General features: G+C 42.5%; 1 protein-coding gene across 1 annotated transcript; it reads left to right on the forward strand.

Annotated features, from left to right (window-relative positions):
• Positions 1–3,081: 3,081 nt before the first annotated feature.
• Positions 3,082–20,932, forward strand: LOC138923984 (Fc receptor-like protein 5). Its single transcript, XM_070266422.1, is given in 9 exon segments — positions 3,082–3,175; positions 9,551–9,805; positions 10,764–11,018; positions 11,318–11,602; positions 13,168–13,452; positions 15,542–15,743; positions 16,002–16,324; positions 19,170–19,448; positions 20,880–20,932. Coding segments are annotated over 9 exon segments (2,031 nt in total).
• The last annotated feature ends 1,093 nt before the right edge of the window (positions 20,933–22,025 follow it).

The following is a 22,025-nucleotide window of genomic DNA, read 5'->3' on the forward strand; positions in this document are numbered from 1 at the left end:
AAGTTGTAATGTCTCCCCTTTCATTTCTGATTTTGAGTCTTCTTTTTTTCTTAGTCTAACTAAGGGTTGACAATTTTGTTTATCTTTTCATAAAACCAGTCTTAGTTTTGTTGATCTTTTCTATTGTTTTTTTATTCTCTATTTGATTATTTCTGCTCTAATCTTTATGATTTCCTTCCTTCTGCCACCTTTGGGCTTCTTTTTCTAAATCTTTGAGACATAAAATTAGGTTGTTTACTTGAAAGCTTTATTTTATTCTTAATGTAGGCATTTCTTGCTATTAACTTTCCTCTTAGTGTTGCTTTTGCTATATTTCATACATTTTAGTATACTATGTTTCCATATTTGTTTCTCTTAAGACACTTTCTGATTTCCCTTTTGATTTCTTCTTTGACTCATTGTTTATTCCAGAATGTGTTGCTTAATTTCCATTTATTTTTGAATTTTCCATTTTTCATCCTGATATTGTTTTCTAGTTTTACACCATTGTGGTCAGAAAATATCGTTGATGTAATTTCCATCTTCTTAAATTTGTTAAGACTTGTTTTGTGACCTAACATATGATCTGTCCTTGAGAATGTTCCCTGTTCACTTGAGAAGAACGGTATTCTGCTACTGTAGGATAGAATGCTCTGTATGAGCCCATTAGGTGAACACATTAGATACATAGACTATTTGGTCTACAGTTTTGCTCAACTCTGCTTTTTCCTTAATGATTTTCTGTCTGAATGATCAACCCATCGTTCAAAGTGGGATATTGAAGTCCCCTACTATTATTGTATTGTTATCTATTTCTCACTTGAGTCCTGTCAATATTTGTTTTATTTATTCTTTTTTTTTTAAATATTTTTTTTTTCCTTTTTCTCCCCAAAGCTCCCCGCCATTACATAGTTGTATATTCTTCGTTGTGGGTCCTTTAGTTGTGGCATGTGGGACGCTGCCTCAGCGTGGTTTGATGAGTAGTGCCATGTCCGCGCCCAGGATTCGAACCCACGAAACACTGGGCCGCCTGCAGCGGAGCGCGCGAACTTAACCACTCAGCCACGGGGCCAGCCCCGTTTGTTTTATTTATTCTGGTGCTCTAATATTGGGTGCATATATGTTTATGATTGTTATATCCTGTTGATAAATTGTTCACTTTATCATTATACAATGACTTTCTTTGTCTCCTCTATGGTTTTTCAGTTAAAATCTACTTTGTCTGAGAAAAGTAGAGTCACTCCTGCGCTCTTTTGTTTACCACTTGCATGGAATATCTTTTTCTATCCCTTCAATGTCAGCCTATGTATGTCCTTAAATCTAAAATGAATCTTGTAAGCAGCATATAGTTGGATTTGTTTTTTATCCATTCAGCTACTCTATGATTTTTATTGGAAAATTTCATCCTTTTACATTAAAAGTAGTTATTAATAGGTAAGGACTTGCTAATGTTATTTTGTTAATTGTTTTCTGACTATTTTGTAGTTCTTTTTTTCCTTTCTTCCTTTTCTATTGCCTTCCTTTGTGATTTGATGATTTTCTTTAGTGGCACACTATGATTGCTTTCTCTTGATCTTTTCGGTATCTACTACAGTTTTTAAAATTTATTTTATTGGGGTCATATTGACTTACAACGTTGTGTAAATTTCTACATCACTATATATCAGTTTCTGTGTAGACTGAATCATGTTCACCACCAACAGTTCAGTTTTTATCTGTCACCATGCATATGAGCCCATTCACCCCTTACACCCTCCCCATACCCCCCTTCTCTTCTGGTAACCATTAATGTATTCTCCTTATCTGTGTGTTTGATTGTTTGTTTTATCTTCCACATATGAGTGAAATCATATGGTATTTGTCTTTCTCAGTCTGACTTATTTGCTCAGCATAATATCAAGGTCCATCCGTGTTGTCACAAAAGGCACAATTTTGTCCTTTTTATGGTTGAGTACTATTCCATTGTATATATGTACCACATCTTCTTTATCCATTCATCCATTGATGGACACTTGGGTTGCTTCTATGTCTTGGCTATTGTAAAGAATGCTGTGATGATCATAGGGGAGCATACATCTTACTGAATTGTTGATTTCCAGTTCCTTGGAGAAGATCTTTCTACAGTGATGTAATTAGGAGTTTTATTGGCTCAGGTATTTGTAAGACTGATTCCTTCCCCAGGATTGGGAAATTCTCAGCTATTATTTCTTTGAACAAGCTCTTTGCTCCATTATCCCTTTCTTCTCCTTCTGGGATACCTGTGATCCTTATGTTATTTTTCCTAATTGTGTCAGATATTGCTCAAAGAATTTCTTCATTTTGTTTTAAATCTTTGTTCCCTCTCCTGCTCCACTTGACTCATTTCTAGGTTTCTATCCTCGAGCTCACTAATTCTCTCCTTTATATAGTCTCATCTGTTTTTACTGCTTTCTACATTATTTTTCATTTCACTTATTGTGTTTTTTATCTCCAGAAGTTCTGTTTTTTTTTTTTTTAGAGTTTCAATTTCCTTGATGAAGTACTCCTTCTGTTCACTAATTTTATTCCTGCCCTCATTGAACTATCTCTCTGAGTTTTCTTGTAGCTCATTTTCTTTATGACAGCTATTATGAACTCTCTGTCAGTCAGATTGTAATCTGTGACTTTTAAGTTTGGTTTCTGGAGAGCAGTCCTTCTCCTTCTCTTCTGCCATGTTACTGTAGCTCTTCAAGGTGTTTGATGAATTGGTCTTCTGCTGACACTTTTATGATACTAATCACCTTTCTTATTTAGGTATGGCTTTGGTTACTTTGTTTCTGTACTGCTTTGGGTTATATTTGAGAGCCTACACATTCCTCTCTCCACTGCCTCTGCCAGGGGCATCATCAGTGCCCTCCTTGTGCAGCTCATGCCTCTGTGGCTGCTGATGCCTTTCCTTTAGTCTCAAGTGTCACTACCAGTGTCACCAGGCTGCAAGCATTTCTAATATTTCTGTGGTCACCTTGGTCTTGTGTTCCTCAAGTGGTTCTCCAGAGGCTCTTCTTGGGTTCAGATGCTGCTGCCCTGTGCACCACCTGTGCTGCTGTTCTTGGCTTTTCTGTGATTTCTGGTTGCACTGCAACCATGGGTGCTGGATTCATAGGTGTTGCTGTCACTGCTTGGGCCAAGGGACTTGGAGAACTGTGCACAGCCCCCACTGTTGGTGGAGCTGATGTTGGTGATGCCATGACTGGGGGCTAGATCACCAGTTCTGCTGTGGTTACTGAAGCATCTGGTCATAGGTTCCACCTGCTACCACTAGGGGGGAGGAGGGGCTAAGCAGGTTTAAGTTTTTGTGGTTGCTCACTGTGCAGCTTCTGATCTCTAGTGGTAGCTGGTGTGTTTTTAAAACTCAGGTTAGAGTGTCCCACCCCAGCTGGGAAATCAAGCTTTGAATACTATCTCCACTGTTGGAAAGACCTGGCCAATGCTGTAGAAGGGGTAAGGGGCATGCACACTGGATCTGCTGGTAGACAGGCAGGGAGCACTCTGATCCACACTCTCTGCCCTTGCCAGACTGTTCAAGCAAGCCACGCTTGTATCCTTGCAAATTTCTGGACCAGTTTGGGGATCTGTGCCTTTAATCATTGCTGCTAAGGCAGGCAGGAGGGGGCGTCTCTCTAGTTCCACTTCCTTCCAAGGGTCCAGTCCACCCACCTTCAGCTATATAGATGCCTGGATTTCTTATGCATTCTGTTGTGCTGTGTAGGGAATCCTCTCTTGGTCAATGGATGTTGAACTCATTGTTGGATATGAGAATATGTCCAATTGGATGTGACTTAGAGGGGAGAAGCGAAGGGTACAACTCACTCTGCCATGATGCTGATGTCACTCTCTACTGTAGTTTTTTTTTCTTTGTGATTACCATAATTACTGAGAAATCTTATAATTAAGGGGTCAATTTAAACTAAGAACTATACTTTAATCGCATTTAAAAACTCTCCTCTTTCTTCTCTTCCTTCCACATTTTGTTTTGATGTCACAATTTATATATTTTTATACTGTTTGTACATAAATAATTGTAGTTATAGTTGTTTTTAATATTTTTTTCTTTTTTAACTTTTCTGCTTGAGTTAAACATGATTTATGTACCACCATTATAGTGTACTATGGTCTGAATATTTGTGTCCCCAAAAATTCACATGTTAAAATCCTAACCCTTAAGTTGATACTATCAGGAGATGGGGCCTTTGAGAGGTGATTAGGCCATGAGGGCAGAATCCTCATGAATGAGATTAGTGCCCTTATACATGAGGTCAGAGAGAGCTCTCTCACACACTCTGCTATGTGGGGTTACAGTGAGAAGATGACTGTCTACAATCAACTGGATCCTCACCAGATACGAATATACTAGGACCTTGCTCTTGGACTTTACAGCCTCCAGAACTGTGAGAAATAAATACCTGTTGTTTATAAGCTACCCAGTCTATAGCATTTTTGTCATAGCAGCCTGAATGGACTAAGAAACAGGATTAGAGAGTTTTGAATTTGACTACACAGTTACCTTTACCAGTGAGTTTTATACCTTTGTGTGTTTTCATGTGCTAATCAGTGTCTGTTCATTTCAATTTGAAGAGTTCCTTTTAGTTTTTTTGTAAGGCAGTTCTCATGGTAACTCTCCCAGCTTTTTTTGTCCTGTGAAAATCTTTATCTCCCCTTCATTTTTGAAGGACAGCTTTGCCAGGTATAGTACTTGGGGTTGGAAGTTTTTTTCTTTCACTGTTTTGAATATATCATCCCACCCTTTCCTGGCCTGTAATATTTCTACTGAGAAATCCACTCTAAGTTTTACCGGGGCTCCCTGGTACGTGAAGAGTAATTTTTCTCTTGTTGATTTCAAAATTCTCTCTTTGTGTTTGACTTTTAAGAATTTGATTATAATATGTCTTGGTTTAGATCTTTTGATGTTCAACTTATTTGGGGTACTTTGAGAATCATGAACCTGGGTGTTCATTTTCCTCCTCAGATTGGATAAGTTTTCTGTCATTGCTTCTTTAAATAATCTTTATGCCCTTGTCGTTTGCTCTTTCTGGGACTCCAGTAGTGTGTATACTGGTTATTTTAATGGTACCCATAAGTCACATAGGCTTTCTTACACTTTTTCATTCCTTTTTCTTTTTGTTCCTTTAACTGGATAATTTCAAATGACTTGTCTTCGAGTTTGTTGATTCATTCTCTTGCATGATTGATTATGCTATTGAAGGTTACTGTTAAACTTTTTGGCTCAGTTATTGTATTCTTTAGTTCCAAGATTTCTGTTTAGTTCTTTTTTATGTTTTCTATTTCCTTTTTAAAATTTCCATGTGGTGTATGTATTGTTTATCTGATTTTATTTAGTTGTCTGGGTTCTCTAGTAGTTCATTGAGCTACTTTAAAACAACTATTTTGAATTCTTTGTTGGGTAGTTCATGGATCTCCATTTCTTTAGGGTCAGTTACTGGCACTCTATTAGTTTCCTTTGGTGTTGTCATGTTTGCCTGACTCTTCATGATCTGTGCAGCCTTGCATTGGTGTTTGTGTATTTAGAAGAGCAGGCACCTCTTCCAGTCTTTACAGACTGGTTTTGGCAGATAAATCCCATCCTCTGCTGCTTCCTTTGACTTACAGGGCTGCCTCCAGGATTGTGATGGAGCAGGGCTGGAGCTGGGCCTTGCAGCTGTTGCTGGGTCTGCACTTGGGTCTTTAGTTAGCAACTGTGTTACTGGGGATGTGGATGGGTGTGATTTCTGCTGGGTCTTTGAGTACAGCTCTGTTGGGTCACTTGGGTGGTCCCTGGGGAGCAAGAACTACCTTTGGACCACAGTGGAGTGGGAGTGGAGCAAGGTCACAGGATTGCTTCAGCAACAGCAGTCAGGTCTGAGGTCGGTGAGCATGTTACCAGGGCATAGATAGGCATGGCTCCTCCTTGGTCCCATGGCAGAAGTGGCTGGTGGCAGAAACACAGACAAGTAGGGCTAGAGTTGAATCCACAGGAGGATGGGGCAGCTTTCAGTTTGCAGATGGGGTTATAGTCAGTGAGGCTGCCACCAGGGCATGTGCCGGCCTTCTTAAAGTGGCTGTCCTTGGTCTTGGGCTCCACTGGGGTTTCACAACCCCCTTACTTGGATCTGGAATCTTCCCACTTTTTTCTGAAGATGGCTGCCAAATATTGGTTTCTTTTTGGGGGGAATGCAGGGTGTAGACCTCTTATTCCACCATCTTGCTTCCAGCACATGATATTCTAATTGTGCCTGTGAGTGTGTATAAGCCTCTATCAATTCATACACATAAACTGGTTGGTTTTCACCAAAGTGGAGAATATTAGAATAAAAAATATTTATTCATTTACTCAAAAAAATTTTAGTAACATTTATGCACAGCACTTCACTAGGTGCTGAGCATAATGGGAAGACATGGGAGGCAGTATTTCTGTGCTCAGGAAGCTCCTTATACAGAAGGGCCCCCAACAAGACCAATGTATAAGAAGCAGCTATGTAACAAGATCCCAGTTAAATAACTGTCGAGGCAAAGTTACCAGAGATGGTGCAAGCAGCTAATAAAGTATATGCAGGTAGCTGGTAATGACTTTATGAAACAGAGGGGGACTAGGAGCTGGAGGGGGCAGGGATGAAATGGAGCACAATGCAATAAAAAAGGACCCCACAGTTGGAAGCTGCATGAAATACTTCAGAAATAGGAAGTACATTCTAGTGTGACACCAATACAGAAAGGCAGAACAGGGTAATGGCCAGGAGCATGCGCTTTGGGGTCAAACAGGATGGGTTTAAATTAATGGGCTCAAAACTCCATTCTGTCACCTACTGTCTACTTAAACTATTTTTGGTGTGTAAAATGGGGATAATCAATCATAAAACTTATCTCATGGGGATATTGACAAGATTACATGAAATAATATATGTGAATGTCTACCACATAGAATGCATTCAGAAAAATATTAACTACATTTAAAACAATACAAAATCCATTTGACCAAGATATCTAGGTAATGGCAAAGAATCCATTGATCTCTATAAAACACTTAGGTTTAGATGACTCCTCTATCAGCCCCATGTGGACCAGAACAATATCTCTCTCTCACACACACACTGCTGGATTTCCATTGTCTTGTCCAGTTCCTAGCATATGGTTGGCATTCCAAAAATTTTTGTTGAATAAATTAACCAAATCTAGCCCTCATCTGGAATGTCTAATCAACTTATAAATTTGCCAATTTTGCCTCCTTTCTCTCCCCATTACCCAATTCTGAAACCTGTACCCACCTATCTCTACTTATTGAACTAGTTCTCTAATTAAATGATTACATAATGAATAAATATTCAATAAATATTTATGGAATGTCTCCTATTTGCCAGGCACTGTTATAGGTCCTAGGGAATACATGGTGAACCTGAGCTCACAGAATTTCTACTCTAGAGAGGGGAAAGTAAACAAACAAAGTAAAGAAGTAAGTAAGATAATTTCGGATAAACACTCTGAAGAAAATGAAACACAGTCATCTCTTGCTCTGCATCCTAACTAGTTTCTCTGCTTTACATCTGGTGTCACTGAAGTCTACCTACTGCCAGAGTGATACATCTAAATTACAAATTCTGACCTTGTCACTCTCCTACTTGAAACCCTTCCATGGATCTCCATTGCTTTTATAATAAAATCCGAGCTACTTACCATCCATGACTTGGGCCCTGCATGACTCTCTCATCTGATCTCTCCCACTACTCCCTACTTCCCAGAACCCCCAACTCATGAACACAAATGCCATTTCTTCACTTTTGTGCCCTTTCTCCTTTGATTACCCTCCCTATAATCTCTTGCCACACACAAACATCTTTGCCTGGCTGACTCCTATGTTCTCATTCAGTTTTCTCAAGCATCACTTCCTTTAGGTACCTTTAATGATCAGCTTATCCTGTTTACCACACACACACACACACACCCTATACACTGGGATGGGCGGCCCTTCTGTGTGTTTCTAGTATTTCACTTACACCTTGTATGATAATTATATTACTTTGCTTCATATTTCTGTTTCTCCCACCGATCAAATTCTTGCTAGCAGATACCATTTTTCACTCATCTTACAGGTCCAAGCACAATGCCTAATATGTATAGACAATTAATAAATGACCATTAAATTTTTAAAAATGAGTTTTTAATGGAAGAAATAATAAATGGACAGAAAAAAAATAGGCATTGCCTTTGAAAAGCCAACGAATTCTTGTTCTATGCTTACCTCTGGTTGGTTATTTATTTATTTATTTATTTATTTATTTATTTATTTGTGTTTTGCAGCTCCTATCAGTGGACAATTTGGTGAGTTCTCCTTTCTTTTGCTCTTCAGTGTCTCTGGATAAAAATGTCTCCCTAATAAATATGAAACATTTATAATGGCTGTCTGAGGATCCCTAATGTCTCCTGTTCTTTTTGTGAAGACCAGTAGAGATGTGACAATGTCACCTGGTCTATTGACATTACCCAGGATAGCTTCATGATCACCCTCTGAACCTCCCTGGAAGAAGTGGTATATGCATAAGCAGCTCCTGGTGTTTGCCATGCCCCACACTTAGTCCTATTGCAAATGGACTCCAGTTAACAAGACAAGATATCTTCCACTTCACTGCAAATGTGCAGGGCTTGGGATAAGATTTTCCTGAGCCAGCAAGCCAGAAAAGCTCCTCTGAAAACATCACATTGTGGAGATACGGCAGCAATATTGCATCCTATACAGTTTCAGGAGTAAAATCCTCCAGGAAATGTGAGAGCATGAGAACATGCAACAACTGAGCCCTTAAAAGGAAGAAATGCATAAAAATTGGAGATTACGAGAGAAGACGAATTGTCTGTTTCACATACTTTCTTAGTTCTGACTCTCATTGCCATTCTTCTCGGTCAGAGAATGTCTTGGATACTTGAGGACCTATGAATAGCAAGAACACTCTTAAATCTCGCTCTTTGTCCAAAATCAGCTGCAGCAGAATTTCATCCTTGTCTAGGTCATGTCTGGACTCCAGTGAATGACTTGTTCATCCTTTGCTCTGCCACAATTAGCTATGATGGGATTTTTCTGATCATTTGCATCATCATGGACAAAATGAAGGTGTTAGACAAGTTCATCTCTCAAGCTTTTCTCAGTGCCAAAATCTTAAGATAACATAGTTCATCCTCTTAGAGAAAGTGCAAAATTGTGATTTTAATAACTCTTTGGGAAGTTCTTATGGTTTTATGAACAGGATGAAGTGGCAGGGGCAAGGGGTGACTTTTCTAGGATCCGTTACATAACAGGATAAGTAGCCATTTTTTCCCATTGACATTTGGCAGTGAATCTTGCTGCTATTGCCCTCTTAAAGTCATTTTGCTTATTGCCATCCCCTGAGCAATCACTGTCCCCTGGGAGGTGAGTGCTCTGGCTGACACGCAGACTTGAGTGATCAATAACCTTCCCAGGGGGTTTTCTTTGGGATTTTCTAAAGTCATATCCTCCAGTCTGTCCCCCCAAACCACAGTAATGGGGACTGCAAGCAACTCAGCTCAGATTCTTTTTGTCTTTTCTCCTCAGCAACTGGACCTAAATCTGTGATTTCCCTCCATCCTCCATGGACCGTTGCCTCCCAAGGAGAGAAGGTGAAACTGATTTGCAATGGACCTCACTTCAGCCAACCAGGGAAAGCAACATGGTACCGTTGGTACCATAAGGGAAAAATATCAAGTGAAACCCTAACTAACACCCATGAGGTTCATGATTCTGGGGAGTACAGTTGCCAGACCTCAGGCTCACTCCTAAGTAACCCTGTGAGCTTGCTCTTTTCTGCAGGTGAGAAAAAAGTGAAAGAATTAAAAACTTTTGAAATCATATAGTTACCTAAAACTTACCCAATATTTACTGAATCAGAATCTATAGGAATAGGACTGAGGAATTTTTATTTTGTACAAGCCTCTCTAGTAAAAGGAAATTTGAGAACAATTTATTTGAATGGTTCCTGGATCTATGGATGGTTTTAAGAATAGATCGTTTACATGAAATAATAAGCAGCATGAGGATTATTCATATTTAGAGATGATAGATAGATAGATGGGTACAGGGATAGAGAGTTGGAGAAAAGAAGAACCATTTCCTTTTTTGTCCAAAAGCCACCTGTTTTGAATTTGAAGCAGTATCTCTCTAGTTATAATGCTCCTTAATTTAGTGAACAAGGAAACAGTATAGTAGCAATGAATAAATAAAATGCTTATCCTCTTTGACCCGACAATTCCCCTCTTAAGAATTTACCTACTGAAACAATCATGGATATACACCTACGAAACTGCAGGACCTTAAATGGTCAAGAAAAGAAAACTCATTAAATAAATTACTTTGCTGCCATTGAAGGAAACTTCATGACCATTGAAAACTGGGTTCAGTAGTGATATTGATAACAGAAAAGTGTTCAGGGCATAGTAAGGGAAAAGCAAGTTATCAAAGAGATGAATATTATTCCAATTTCATAAAAAAAAATACACACACTCTCACATACATGCACATGGAAAAGAGAACTGGAAAAGCATATGCCAAAATCTGGGTGGTGAGATGATAGGAGATTTTTATTTACATTTCTGCTTTCCTAATTTTTTCAAGACATATGTGTTCAATGTAAAATCAGAAAGCAGAAATGACAATTATTTTAAGAATGCTTTTCCCAGCCCTCTTTCCTATAAAATCTACTTGGAACAATAACAAAAAGAAGGGAGAAACAATGAGGTGAAAGAAATAACTGGTCTTGTGTTTCCTACAGCTACCCTCATCCTGCAGGCTCCACTTTATGTGTTTGAAGGAGACTCCGTGTTTCTGAGATGCTGAGCAAAGGCAGGAGTAGCACTGACTAATGTGACCCTATACAAGAATGATGGATTGCTGGCATTCCTTAGTAACACCTCCGACTTTCAGATTCATCAAGCAGATCTGAAGGACAATGGAGCATATCACTGTACTGGATTTAAGAAAGGTTGTTGCTCTATTATTTCAAACAGAGTCAATATCCAAGTCCAAGGTAAAGACTTCATTACTTGTGAAATGGGTTAGTCAGAAGCAGGGTCTCTGAGGTTGTAGAAGGGAGAATAGGAAGAAAAGGGTGGACTGGAATACCATTGAACCTCCGGGTGCATTTCTGTAAGGAACAGAGAAAGCGCAACTGTGCTTTGGGCTGAAGGATGCTAGGAATCAAAAGTGGCATCTCTTTCTGTGCCTGCTTTTGTATGCTCTGCATGCCGGTGCTGAGGATGAATTACGTTTTTCTCCAGAGCACTTCCAAGCCTCATTGCTTTGGGGACTGTTGTAATCTTTCTGTAGAGCTGCTTCACCATCCTGTGCTGAGAGCCAACTCCTCCTGGCCCACTGAGGGGGAACCGGTGACCCTCACCTGTGAGATCCAGCTCCCACCACAGAGGTCAGATGTCCGGCTCCAGTTCTGCTTCTTCAAAGATGGACAGATCCTGGGGCCAGGGTGGAGCAGCTCCCCAGAATTCCAGATCAACACCATATGGAGAGAAGACTCAGGGTCTTACTGGTGCAAGGCACAGACAGTGACTTCCCGTGTCTGGAAACAGAGCCGGACATCCCAGATATATGTGCAGAGTGAGTGTCAGTGGGTTCTGAGATTTCCCAGGACTGGGGCTTCCCAGAGCCAGACAGGGTTGCACATCTTCTTGGGCCACTGGTCCATGTGGAAAGTGCTTCTCATACCTATGGGAAAGGGAACTGTACATCAACTCTTGTGGACATCTTAGAAGAACTTAGAACCAAGAAAGTCTAAGAAAAGGTTATGTTTTTCCTTCAGCCCCATGAGATAGAACTCTTTCTTTGCCCTCTGAAAGCTGTCTTCCTTGACACCATTTTTTTTCCTATTAGGCCCATAGGCATAAACTGTGGGCTATGGCAGAGCCCTCTGGCTAGGCTGGATGGACTCTGCTCAGCCAGATGGACAGATTCCTAGAATGTTAGATGCCTGGATCAGAACACGCAAGAATAAGACAATCAAAGGACAGAAGTTTTGGGAATAAGTGGTTCCAACTTAATGCCACCAGGGATGGTTTTGTACCAACTTTTGCTTTTCTCTAAGTCTCTGAAGTTGTATAGGTTTCAAGCACAACTGCTACCCAGTGGTCAATTGCCTCCCCAGATTAAATTTGATCTGTCTAATAGGAAATCTTTTTGAGCATTAGGAAGGGATACAAAGTCTGGGGTGGATGCTTTGCTGAGTGAGAAGGGAGTGAAAGTGGTAGGACACTCTATAAATTCATTCCCAATCCTAGGCAAAAAAAAAAAAAAAAAAAAGGTTCTATAACTATTTCTTCTAAACTTCCTAGATTTTATAATCTTCTCTTCTCCAATCACAGGTAGCAGGTATTTCTTCCAACACCAGTTTAAAGAATGACAATTCAGAGAAGGTGGAGAGGTTCTTCCCCAAGACTTGCAACACAGTAATTTTTAGCATAAAATCTCCCCCAACAGAATTAATGGAACCCCAGCCTCTAGCTCTGTTCCCACTGTGTTCAGGTATCTTGATCTTTGTGACCCCAGGAAGACTCAAAAAGACACTGCTCTAGTCCAATATCAGTATGTATCCACCTAGAGAGTGGAGCATTTTCATCACAGATTTTCCCACCTAGGAGGACTGTCCTGGGTCCGCCTCCTCTGACCATTTAACTGACAAGCTAGAGGGGATAAGAAGTGCTTGCTTGAGGGTAAACTTATTGTATATGCCAATGATTGATGTCCATCTAGCCACTGCAGTGACCACAGCTCCAGGACAAGCATCTCTGATGCCAGATCTCCTTGGCCCCTTCACCACCCCCACCACTTCCCCCAAGCAATGCCTGGGTACTGGATGTAATCTCTGGAATGACTGGCCTGTGCTCTGCCAGGAGATAGGGGGGACATGAGGGAAAGTGGACAGGGTTGCCTCTTTCATTGAGCAGGATCCTCCACAAGATCATTAGGGAGCAGAGAGTCTCCCAAAGCATGGAGGGAACACAGTCTCTCCACGACTTCCTCCTTCTTCTCAAGGAAAAAGCCCAATTCCACCCCAGGCCAATACTTCACCTTGGATCAGCAGATTTAGCCCTTCCGATCCTATGACTCTTTTCTATCCATGAGTACCCCACTGCCAAGAGTCTTATACGTCATTTTTATTCATTTAGGAGTTGTTGCCAACGTCCAAATGCACACCCGCCCAGCCTTAGAGTTGGTATTTGCAGGGCAGGAACTGGTCCTCATCTGCTCAGTAGATGGAGTCCCAGGGCCTGTCAGAATCTTCTGGTACAAAACATCAAACAAGAAGCCTATGAAAGCAAAGATTCAGAATTCCCTGAATGAAGAATTCAAGATCACCATGGTGAAAAAGAGAGATGCTGGAGAGTATTACTGTGAAGCCAACAACGGTCGTCTCTCCTTTCGCAGCAAGCCAGTGACCATCAACGTGAAAGGTGCGTCTGCTAGATATTATCTGAGGAATGGGTTATTAAACTTAGTGAAGACTACAAGGTAGTTGGGAGGGAATGGATATCGATAGTTAACAACAATTTAATACTCTGAATAGCCCTTTATTTTTACAAATTCCTTCTTAGTGTAAGTGAAATGTCTCCTGGGAATAAAGGCATAGCAAATACAATATTAAAACCAGGTCTCATCTGGCTCTGTGTCTCTCGTTAAGCCTCATTGATTTAAGGATGTGCAGGGACCCTCCCTGACCAGCTTGTTGTCTCTTTCAGCCCCAGTAACACATCCTTTCTTCACCATCAGGGCCCCTAGGGTACAGGATGTTGTGAAGAAAGTGGTCGAGTTTCACTGGGAAATCAAGGGAGCCTCTCTCCCATCCTGTATCAGTTTTATCATGAGGCTGAAATCCTGAGGACCCCAGACCTCTATAGAGGAGGAGTGTCCCTCAATCTCCGTGCCCACAGAACATTCTGGGAATGACTCCTGTGCCAAGATGGTGGCCTGGGGATCCAGCCAGCAAGGAGAGGCCACTTTCTATCAAAAATGAATTAACTGACCACAAGAAGTCACAGCCAGGTTCAGGCTGCATGTTCTCCACAGTCTAGAGACTCCAATTCTGAAATTCGCAGGCTTTGGCTCACATGGGATCAGAGCAAGCTTGTTACCTCCACTTGGCAGTTCTGAGCTCTTCCCTGTGACCACATTCTCAGGAACTCAGGAATTCCTTAGAGTGAATCAACATGAAAACATACAGTCTGACCTAAACTCCACTAACATAGTTATGAGAACTTTTTAGAGTCCAAACCCTGTCAGATCAGCAATCTCTGGCCAAAGAGAAATTACAGAGTTCAGCATCACCTGACTTAGATAATACTCAGTCCTTGAGTCTTCTGTCAATCAACAAAAGTCCAGCCACTCCTGGTTTCACTCCTTCTCTTACTGCTACCCAACAAATCTCTACTCTTACCTGCTTTTTGTCTCTTACCCAAGTCATCTGCATTAGTGTGTTCAGGCTGCCATAACAAAATACTGGGTGGCTTAAGCAACAGAAATGTATTTTCTCACAGTTCTGGAGACTAGAAGTCCAAGATCAAAGTGCCTGTAGGATTGGTTCTAAGGAGGGCTTTCTTTCTGGCTTGCAGTTGGCTACCTTCTCAGTGTGTCCTCACATGGCTTTTCTTCTACGTGGGCTGAGAGAGAGAGAGAGGTCTCTGGTGTCTCTTCCTCTTCTTATAAGGACATCAGTCTTATGGGATTAGGGCCCCACCCTTATAATCACATTTAACCTTAATTATCTCCTTAAAGGCCCTATCTGTAAATACAGTCACAGTGGGGGGTTACTGGGGGTTAGAGCTTCAACGTATGCATTTTGGAGGGAAACAGTTCAGTTCATACCACCATCCTAATGTCCTCATTGGCTCCCAGATCTTGGAACAAGTGTCTATCTCTTGTGGGCCTCATTATTCAACCAGCCCAGATACTGTCACACTCCTTAAAGTGTCTGCAGCATCCCTCTCTCTCTCTCTGGTCTCCAACATCTGTAGAACTCTGTTTCTCTCTTTTGTCCTCTGAATCCCCAGATACTTAAGTGCTGAATCAATCTGAGTAGCTCACAAGTCATTTCTATCTACCAGAGATATGGAAGCATCCATCCACATGTTGTCTCAATGAAGTTAATTTTTGACAATAACCAGTGTACACAACCATGTATGTTACAGAGACAGGTAGCAACATCATAGTAGCAACATCATAGTTACTCCAAAGATGTAATTGTGGGGGTAGGGAGAACCCCAGACTTCATCACCTTCTGTACCAGTATCTGATGCCATCCTGCCCTCAAAGCTGCAAAGGTAGTTGTGGTGGTGAGAGGAAAACAGCTTCTGTGGAGCCCTGTGCCATCCCCTCCACTCATGGCAAACTCCAGGTCCACTTTTAAGGAGATAATGTTATTCAGCACTGGACCAAGGGTGAGGAGACAGAGCCAGGTCCTGTGTGGCTCTGGAAACAGCCTACGGAGTGGTGACAGGCAGGTGTCCTAACCTCTTCCTGACTCCATATACTCACCTGTAAATACAGAGGGTCATATTGGATGCAGGGAAACTGTAGGAACAGAGGAGAGGGTCCTGGAAGAGTGTATGAGTTTGTATTTGCCAATGAACATGCAGAGCCCTGAGGCCAACTCCAGTGAAGGGAGAACAGTGACTGACAAGAAACTCAGAATGGCTTGGCAGGTAGGGAGCAGCTCTTCCACGGTCATACAGCAGAGGGAAGGAACAAGGTAAGGGTGTGGGTCTGATGGCAGTAAGATAAAGGACTTTTTCCCTGAGCATGGCATTCCCTGTGGAAAATAGGAGTGAGGTCACCTACAAGGGGAGACAGGAGAGGACAAAGGGGGCTAGAGGTCTGACGGGAAAGGAAAAGACCAGGGTGAGGACAGGAGAGACCTGCTGAGAAAAGCCTGGGGGGCCGCTGGGCCGCCCTGAGGCCAGAGCAGATGAGATGGGGCATTTCACTGGCCACTGGTTGAAATCGACAGTAAGGGGCAAAAGCAACTGTTGATTAATTTTTTCTGTCCCTCAGTTCCCTTGTCTCCTCCTGGCCTCACCCTCAGCCCTCCTGGGGACCGGGCTCCTGAAGGAGATGAGGTGACACTTCAGTGTAAAGCCCAGAGAGGTTCTCTTCCAATCCAGTACCAGTTTTTTCGTGAAGATGTATTTCTCAAGGAGATAGAAGTCACTTCATTGAGAACAAGCTCCTTCAGCTTCTCTCTGACTGCGGAGCATTCTGGGAACTACTACTGCACCGCTGACAATGGCCTGGGGGCCCAGCGCAGCAGAGCAGTGCACCTCTCCATCATCAGTAAGCCCTAGATTCTGCCAATCACCCAGCCCTGGCCTCTCTCACCAACCCCTCCACAAATGCGTTCCTACCTTCCAGTTTCCTCTGCTTCTTTCTCAGGCTAACCCCATGTCCTTTGAGACTCCCTGGCTCACTGAAGCAGCTGTTGGCTGCTTTCGAGCCTTGTTCCTTGAGCAGCCAGGTACCATTACACCCCTGGCTGTCTGCACGGCACTTTCTCTCTCCTGGCCCCCAAACTTTGAGGAGCCAAATGCTTTTCTCTTTCTCTCCACTTGTCTGTGAATCCTCAGATGCCTGATTTTTTATTTAGTAAGTTGTTCTCAGTAGCTACAAAATCAGTTCCCAAGGGCACAGAGGTGTCTTCTGTCCAATTAATATTGGATATCGATCACGAACAGTGTACAAAACCATGTAAGATACAAAGACAGGTAGCAGGGTCATAGTTACTCAAAAGGTGTCCATCTCCCTTAAGCACTTTCGGAGTTGCTTAGGCAATAGCGGGAGGGAGAAACAGACAGGGGAGCAGTTGGAAGAAGGGCAAGAGAGAGACCCTCGTGAGCAGAGATGCCTTCACCTCTGCTCACTAAGCTTGATGCCTCCAAGGCCGTGAAGGGAATTGTCAACCAGTTATGAAGTTAAACGGTTTCTGTTGAGCCTTGAATCTCAGTTTCGTGCATCTATGTACAGCCAAATTCCAAGCCCAATTTTAGGGGACAGTGTGATTTAGGCTTGTGTTAGTGGCAGAGAGTCCAGTCCTAGTTGGTCCTGGAAGCAGCTTCAGTTTCCTCTTCTGCAAAAAAACAAAACGAGGTTGGAGACAAGCTAAAATCTAGGCTATCCCATGACAGATGTGCAAAAGACTACAAAGGCGAGGATCAGAAAACCCTTGAGGGAGATATCAAAGGAAAGAGACAGACTGGCTGTGCTCCTGAATCCAGAGGCCCGAGGAAATTAGAGGCAGTGACGTTATTATCAAATGTTCTCAGAGATGTATAAAGTTCTATACAATGACACATTTATTCACCAAATAAATGATTGTTATATATATATATATATACTGTATGCCAGACTGTACTGCTGTCCAAGGATGCATCAGACTAGACCAACATGGCCCTGTGCACACAGTGCTTAGGGTCTAAGAGCAGATGTGCGTGAGCAAGAGGGCAAACACCAATCCAAGGGAGAGAAGTACCAGGAGGCTGTGGGGCAAATGGGAGAGCACCTCAACCTGAGTGGGATGAGGGGAAATTTCTTAGAAGAGTTCATGTGTGAGCTGAGACCTGAAGGTGAATAGGAAGATTCCAGGAGAAGAAAGGAGAGGTTGAGGGAGGAAGAAAGAGGCTGTGTTCCAGGTTGAGTCACGTGCTGAAGAATTGTGGTGAGGGAAGGAAGAAATGTTCAAGGAACTGGAAGGAGATCTTTTCTCATTGACCGCAACATAGAGGGAAATGGTTGGAAGGGGTGGGATGAGGTGGGGGAGGGAGGCAGGCCCGGGTTATTAGGACTTAGAAGCAGTGGTAAGGGCTTGGGCTTTATTCTTAAGGGTAATCTGAGGCCCGAGAATGGTTTTAATATTGGGGAACATCACTCCAGTCGCAGGGTGAAGAATGGATGGTAGAAGGGCCAGTCTGGGGAGCAGCCAGGAATAGAGGAGATGGACTAAGAGGAGAGTGCATAGTCAGACAGAACCCCAGGCCAGCCTCTGCTGAGAAGGAGGGACACTGAGAGGGACTGTGTCTGAGAGAAGAGACACTATGGAAGTGTGTACCACAGAAACCAAAGGACAGAGTGTTTTAAGCAAAAGATAGTGGGCCAATTCAGATAAGGCAGAGCTGATAGATGAGGAAAGCTAAAGTCACCTCCCCTGAATTTAGTCACAAAACACTGAATACAAAAGCAGAAGAACACAAATGAGAACTGGAATACTGGGGTTTGACTGCTGGCTCACCACTTACTAACTGTGCAATTTAACCCCTTTGGGCCTCAGTTTCCTCATCTGTAAAATAGAAACAATAAAAGTACCTGCCTCATGGGATTGTTTTGATAGTTAAATTAGCATCTGCATACATGTATTTACAAATTATATATGACAAATACATGTACACCAGAAACATATATTAAAGCACTACATTGTCATTATAAGTGTCTCATCATTATGAGCATCATCATTATAATCGTAAATATGAGCTATCAACTTTAGTAGAGTGGTGAGGATAAAAACCAGGTTGTAATGGACAAAAAATAAATGTGAGGTACAGAAATAGAGACAATAAATTTAGGCCACTTTTTCCAGAAATCTGTCCACAGAAAAAAAGGAGAAAGGGGCCATGGGGAAAATTAAGTGCAGTTAGGGTTGTTTTGTTTGTTTTATTTTCTAGTGTAGACAGGGTTAAATGCATCTAAATGGTGTTTGCAAGAAGCCAACAGAATCAGAGAATTTACATCCAGGACACAGGCAGGGGGGCTCAAGGTCAAGCAAAAGAAGGATCCTCCTTCGGTAGCGGGGAGGGACAGCCCTTCCATGGTCACTGGGCAGAGAGGAGGAGCGAGGGGCTGATGTAGGTAAGGGTGTGGGTCTGATGGCAGCAAGATAAAGGACTTCTTCCTCTGGTAAACAGGAGTGAGGTCACCTACCAAGGGGAGACAGGAGAGGGGAAGGGGTCAGAGGTCTGAGGGGAAAGGAAAAGACCAGCGTGAGGACAGGAAAGAGCTGCTGCGAACAGCCTGGGAGGCCGCTGGGCCACCCTGAGGCCAGTGGAGATGAGACTGGCATTTCACTGACCACTGGTTGAAATCTACAGTAAGGGGCAGAAGCAACTCCTGACTAATTTTTTCTCTCTCTTAGCTCCAGTGTCTTCTCCTGTCCTCACCCTCAGCCCTCCTGGGCCCTGGGCTGTTGAGGGAGATTTGATGACACTTCACTGTGTAGCCCAGAAAGGCTCTCCCCCCATCCAGTACCAGTTTTATCATGGGGACGTCACCCTGGGGAGCAGTTCAATTCCATCTGGAGGAGGAGCATGCTTCAGCTTCTCTCTGACCTCAGAGCATTCTGGAAACTACCACTGTACAGCTGACAATGGCTTTGGTTCCAAACATAGTGAGGCCGTTAGCCTCTCTGTCACAGGTAAGCCCTGGATTCCTGCCAGTCACTCATCCCTGACCCCTCTGGCACCAACCCCTTCAGAAGTCTTCATGTACCTTCCAGTTTCCTACCCCAATCAACCTAATGTCCCACTTTGCTCCTATCTCATAGAGCCAACTATCTGTGGGCCTCAGTCCTCATCCAGCCCTGGCTCAGCTAGACCGCTAAGATAGCTCAGTACATTCCCCAGCTTTTACCAAATGAATGTATTTTCTCAAATTATCTTCTCATGACCTGTAAGTTCAGTTCCTAAGCCAATTTCTCTTAACTCGATGCACAGAAGCATCTTGCACTTCCCTACTAACGCTTAAATATTGACTTAGCTGCAAGCACAGTCATGTGGACAAAGCATGGGCAAGATCTTACTTTCTCCAAAGAGTTCCCAAGCAGTTCCAGCTCTCACAGTAGATTTGGAGAGGGCTGAAGGTGAAGGGAAGGGAGGAAATGGCTTCCTGGGAACCAACTCCTTGGTTTTCTGGGGTTTCTATACTCTCTTGTCTTAATCCATTAAACTAAGTGACATTTTATTGTGCTGTGTTTTGTTTGCTTTTTTTTCTTTGTGAGGAAGATTGGCCCTGAGCTAACATCTGTTGCCAATCTTCCTCTCTTTGCTTGAGGAAGATTGTTGCTGACCTAACATCCGTGCCAATCTTCCTCCATTTTGTATGTGGGACACCGCCACAGCATGGCTTGATGAGCTGTGTGTAGGTCTGCCCCCAGGATCCAAACCTGCAAACCCGGGATCTCCGAAGCACAGCGTGCAAACTTAACCACTATGCCACCAGGCCAGCCACTATTGTCTTACATTTTAAAAATTTTGTTGCAGTATGACATACATTCAGAAAAGTGTATATACCTCATAGGTCTATAGCTCATGGTTACCCATGGAATCATAAAAAAAAGTCATTTTAAAAGCAACATTGCTTCTGTTTACACCTGGATCTTTGTTTAGTAGAGTGAAAGTTTAGCTTTCTTTTCAGAGAAGCAGAAGTATGATAGAAAAATCCTGAGTCTGGTTCCTCAGAACATTTTACATCACAAGAAAACAGAGACCCCAGGTGTCCCCAGTGAGTAAGGGTTTGTTGTATGAATATTCAGGTAGTAAGAAAAATAAGAATGATGACATACCGAGATTAATCGAAGGAGAATGGAGAGATCTCACAGAATATAATTTATTTCTCAAAAACAGATTATATTGATCCCTGATGAGCCTAGAAGCTTCCATTACTCTCTACTCATAGGCCCATCAACAATTTTATTTCTGTGTCCTTTTGCCCCATTGCCCATGCAGCTTCTAAAAGTGTGCTCCACTCTCGTTCCCTCTATCTCATGACTTCTCTTTACTCTGGGCTTCTGCTGACCCCAGCATTGACTGCCTTGGGCTTATGGTAATGACTACTTGCTCTGTTTCAGCTTCTGCTCCAACTGCCAATGCTATACGGCTCACTGCCAACCAGTGGTCCTAACTAGTCTAACTAGTAGGGCAGCCTAGCCTCTAAGCCACCTCCTAGGCCACTGGTAAGTCAATACATGGGTTGTTCTTAAACAAACTGCCTGCCGCTAGTTCAGTAAATTATGGACAAGATAGCAGAGTCACTTGGGACAACATGACACATAATGAATTATGTTTAAGAAAATACTACTTTGGGGGTAAGAAATAAAAGTACCAGGCACAGCAGAGACTCTGAGGTCTCCTGGAGAAAACCAGTGTATGTGAAAAACACATTGCCTGGGTTGTCTGGTATAAGTATGGGTCGGAAAACTTGAAATCTAGCTCTGGCTATGAAAATAGCTAGTTCATAATTTGGGCAAAACATTTAAACTTTATTTCTCTTACTGTTTCCACAAATATTGAAAGTTAGATAAGATAATAATTAGTATCCCTCTAGCCTCAGAATTCTGGGATTTGACCTGGAACAGGAACCCAAAGACCAGGAATCCACAAAGTTCTGGAAGAAATGAGGCAAGAAGAGGCTGAGAAGCATTTGCCAAAGTCCCATATGAGAAGACCAGGGACACTGTGGCTTCCACAGAGCTGGGCTCACTTACCTGGCAAAGCAAGAGAGAGCATCCCCCTGACAGTCTCATCCTTGCTCACAGGGAGGCATTAGGGGAGGTACTTATAGGGTTTCAGAAGCAGAAATTAGTGAGAGTGTGATTGTAACCGAAAGTGTGGTCTGGTCAGAATTTGTCAACTAGTCGAGTTGCAGGAACAGTCTGTGGTCTTGGGAACACAGGAGTCCATTTGGAATTCCTATTACTATGGTCTTGTCTTGGAACATATGTATCTGAAGGATCACTTGCTCCTCGATAGCTCCTGCTTCAGATCATGGAAATCAAGAATGACCAAAGGAAGCCTTCCCCATATAAATTGTTGGGTAAAGAGATTATTTAAGAAAATCAAATGTTCTGAGACCCAGACTCCAAAGCCAGAACCCAATCTATGTAGGATAGCCCCCAGCCCTAAGGCATCCTCTATCCCATTATCATGTTTTATTTTCTTCTCGAATTTAGCAATATCTAAAACCTCTTTATTTCCTGTTTCTTGTCTGTCTGCCT

Source organism: Equus caballus, chromosome 5, assembly GCF_041296265.1.
Source record: "Equus caballus isolate H_3958 breed thoroughbred chromosome 5, TB-T2T, whole genome shotgun sequence".
Classification (NCBI taxonomy): Eukaryota; Metazoa; Chordata; class Mammalia; order Perissodactyla; family Equidae; genus Equus; species Equus caballus.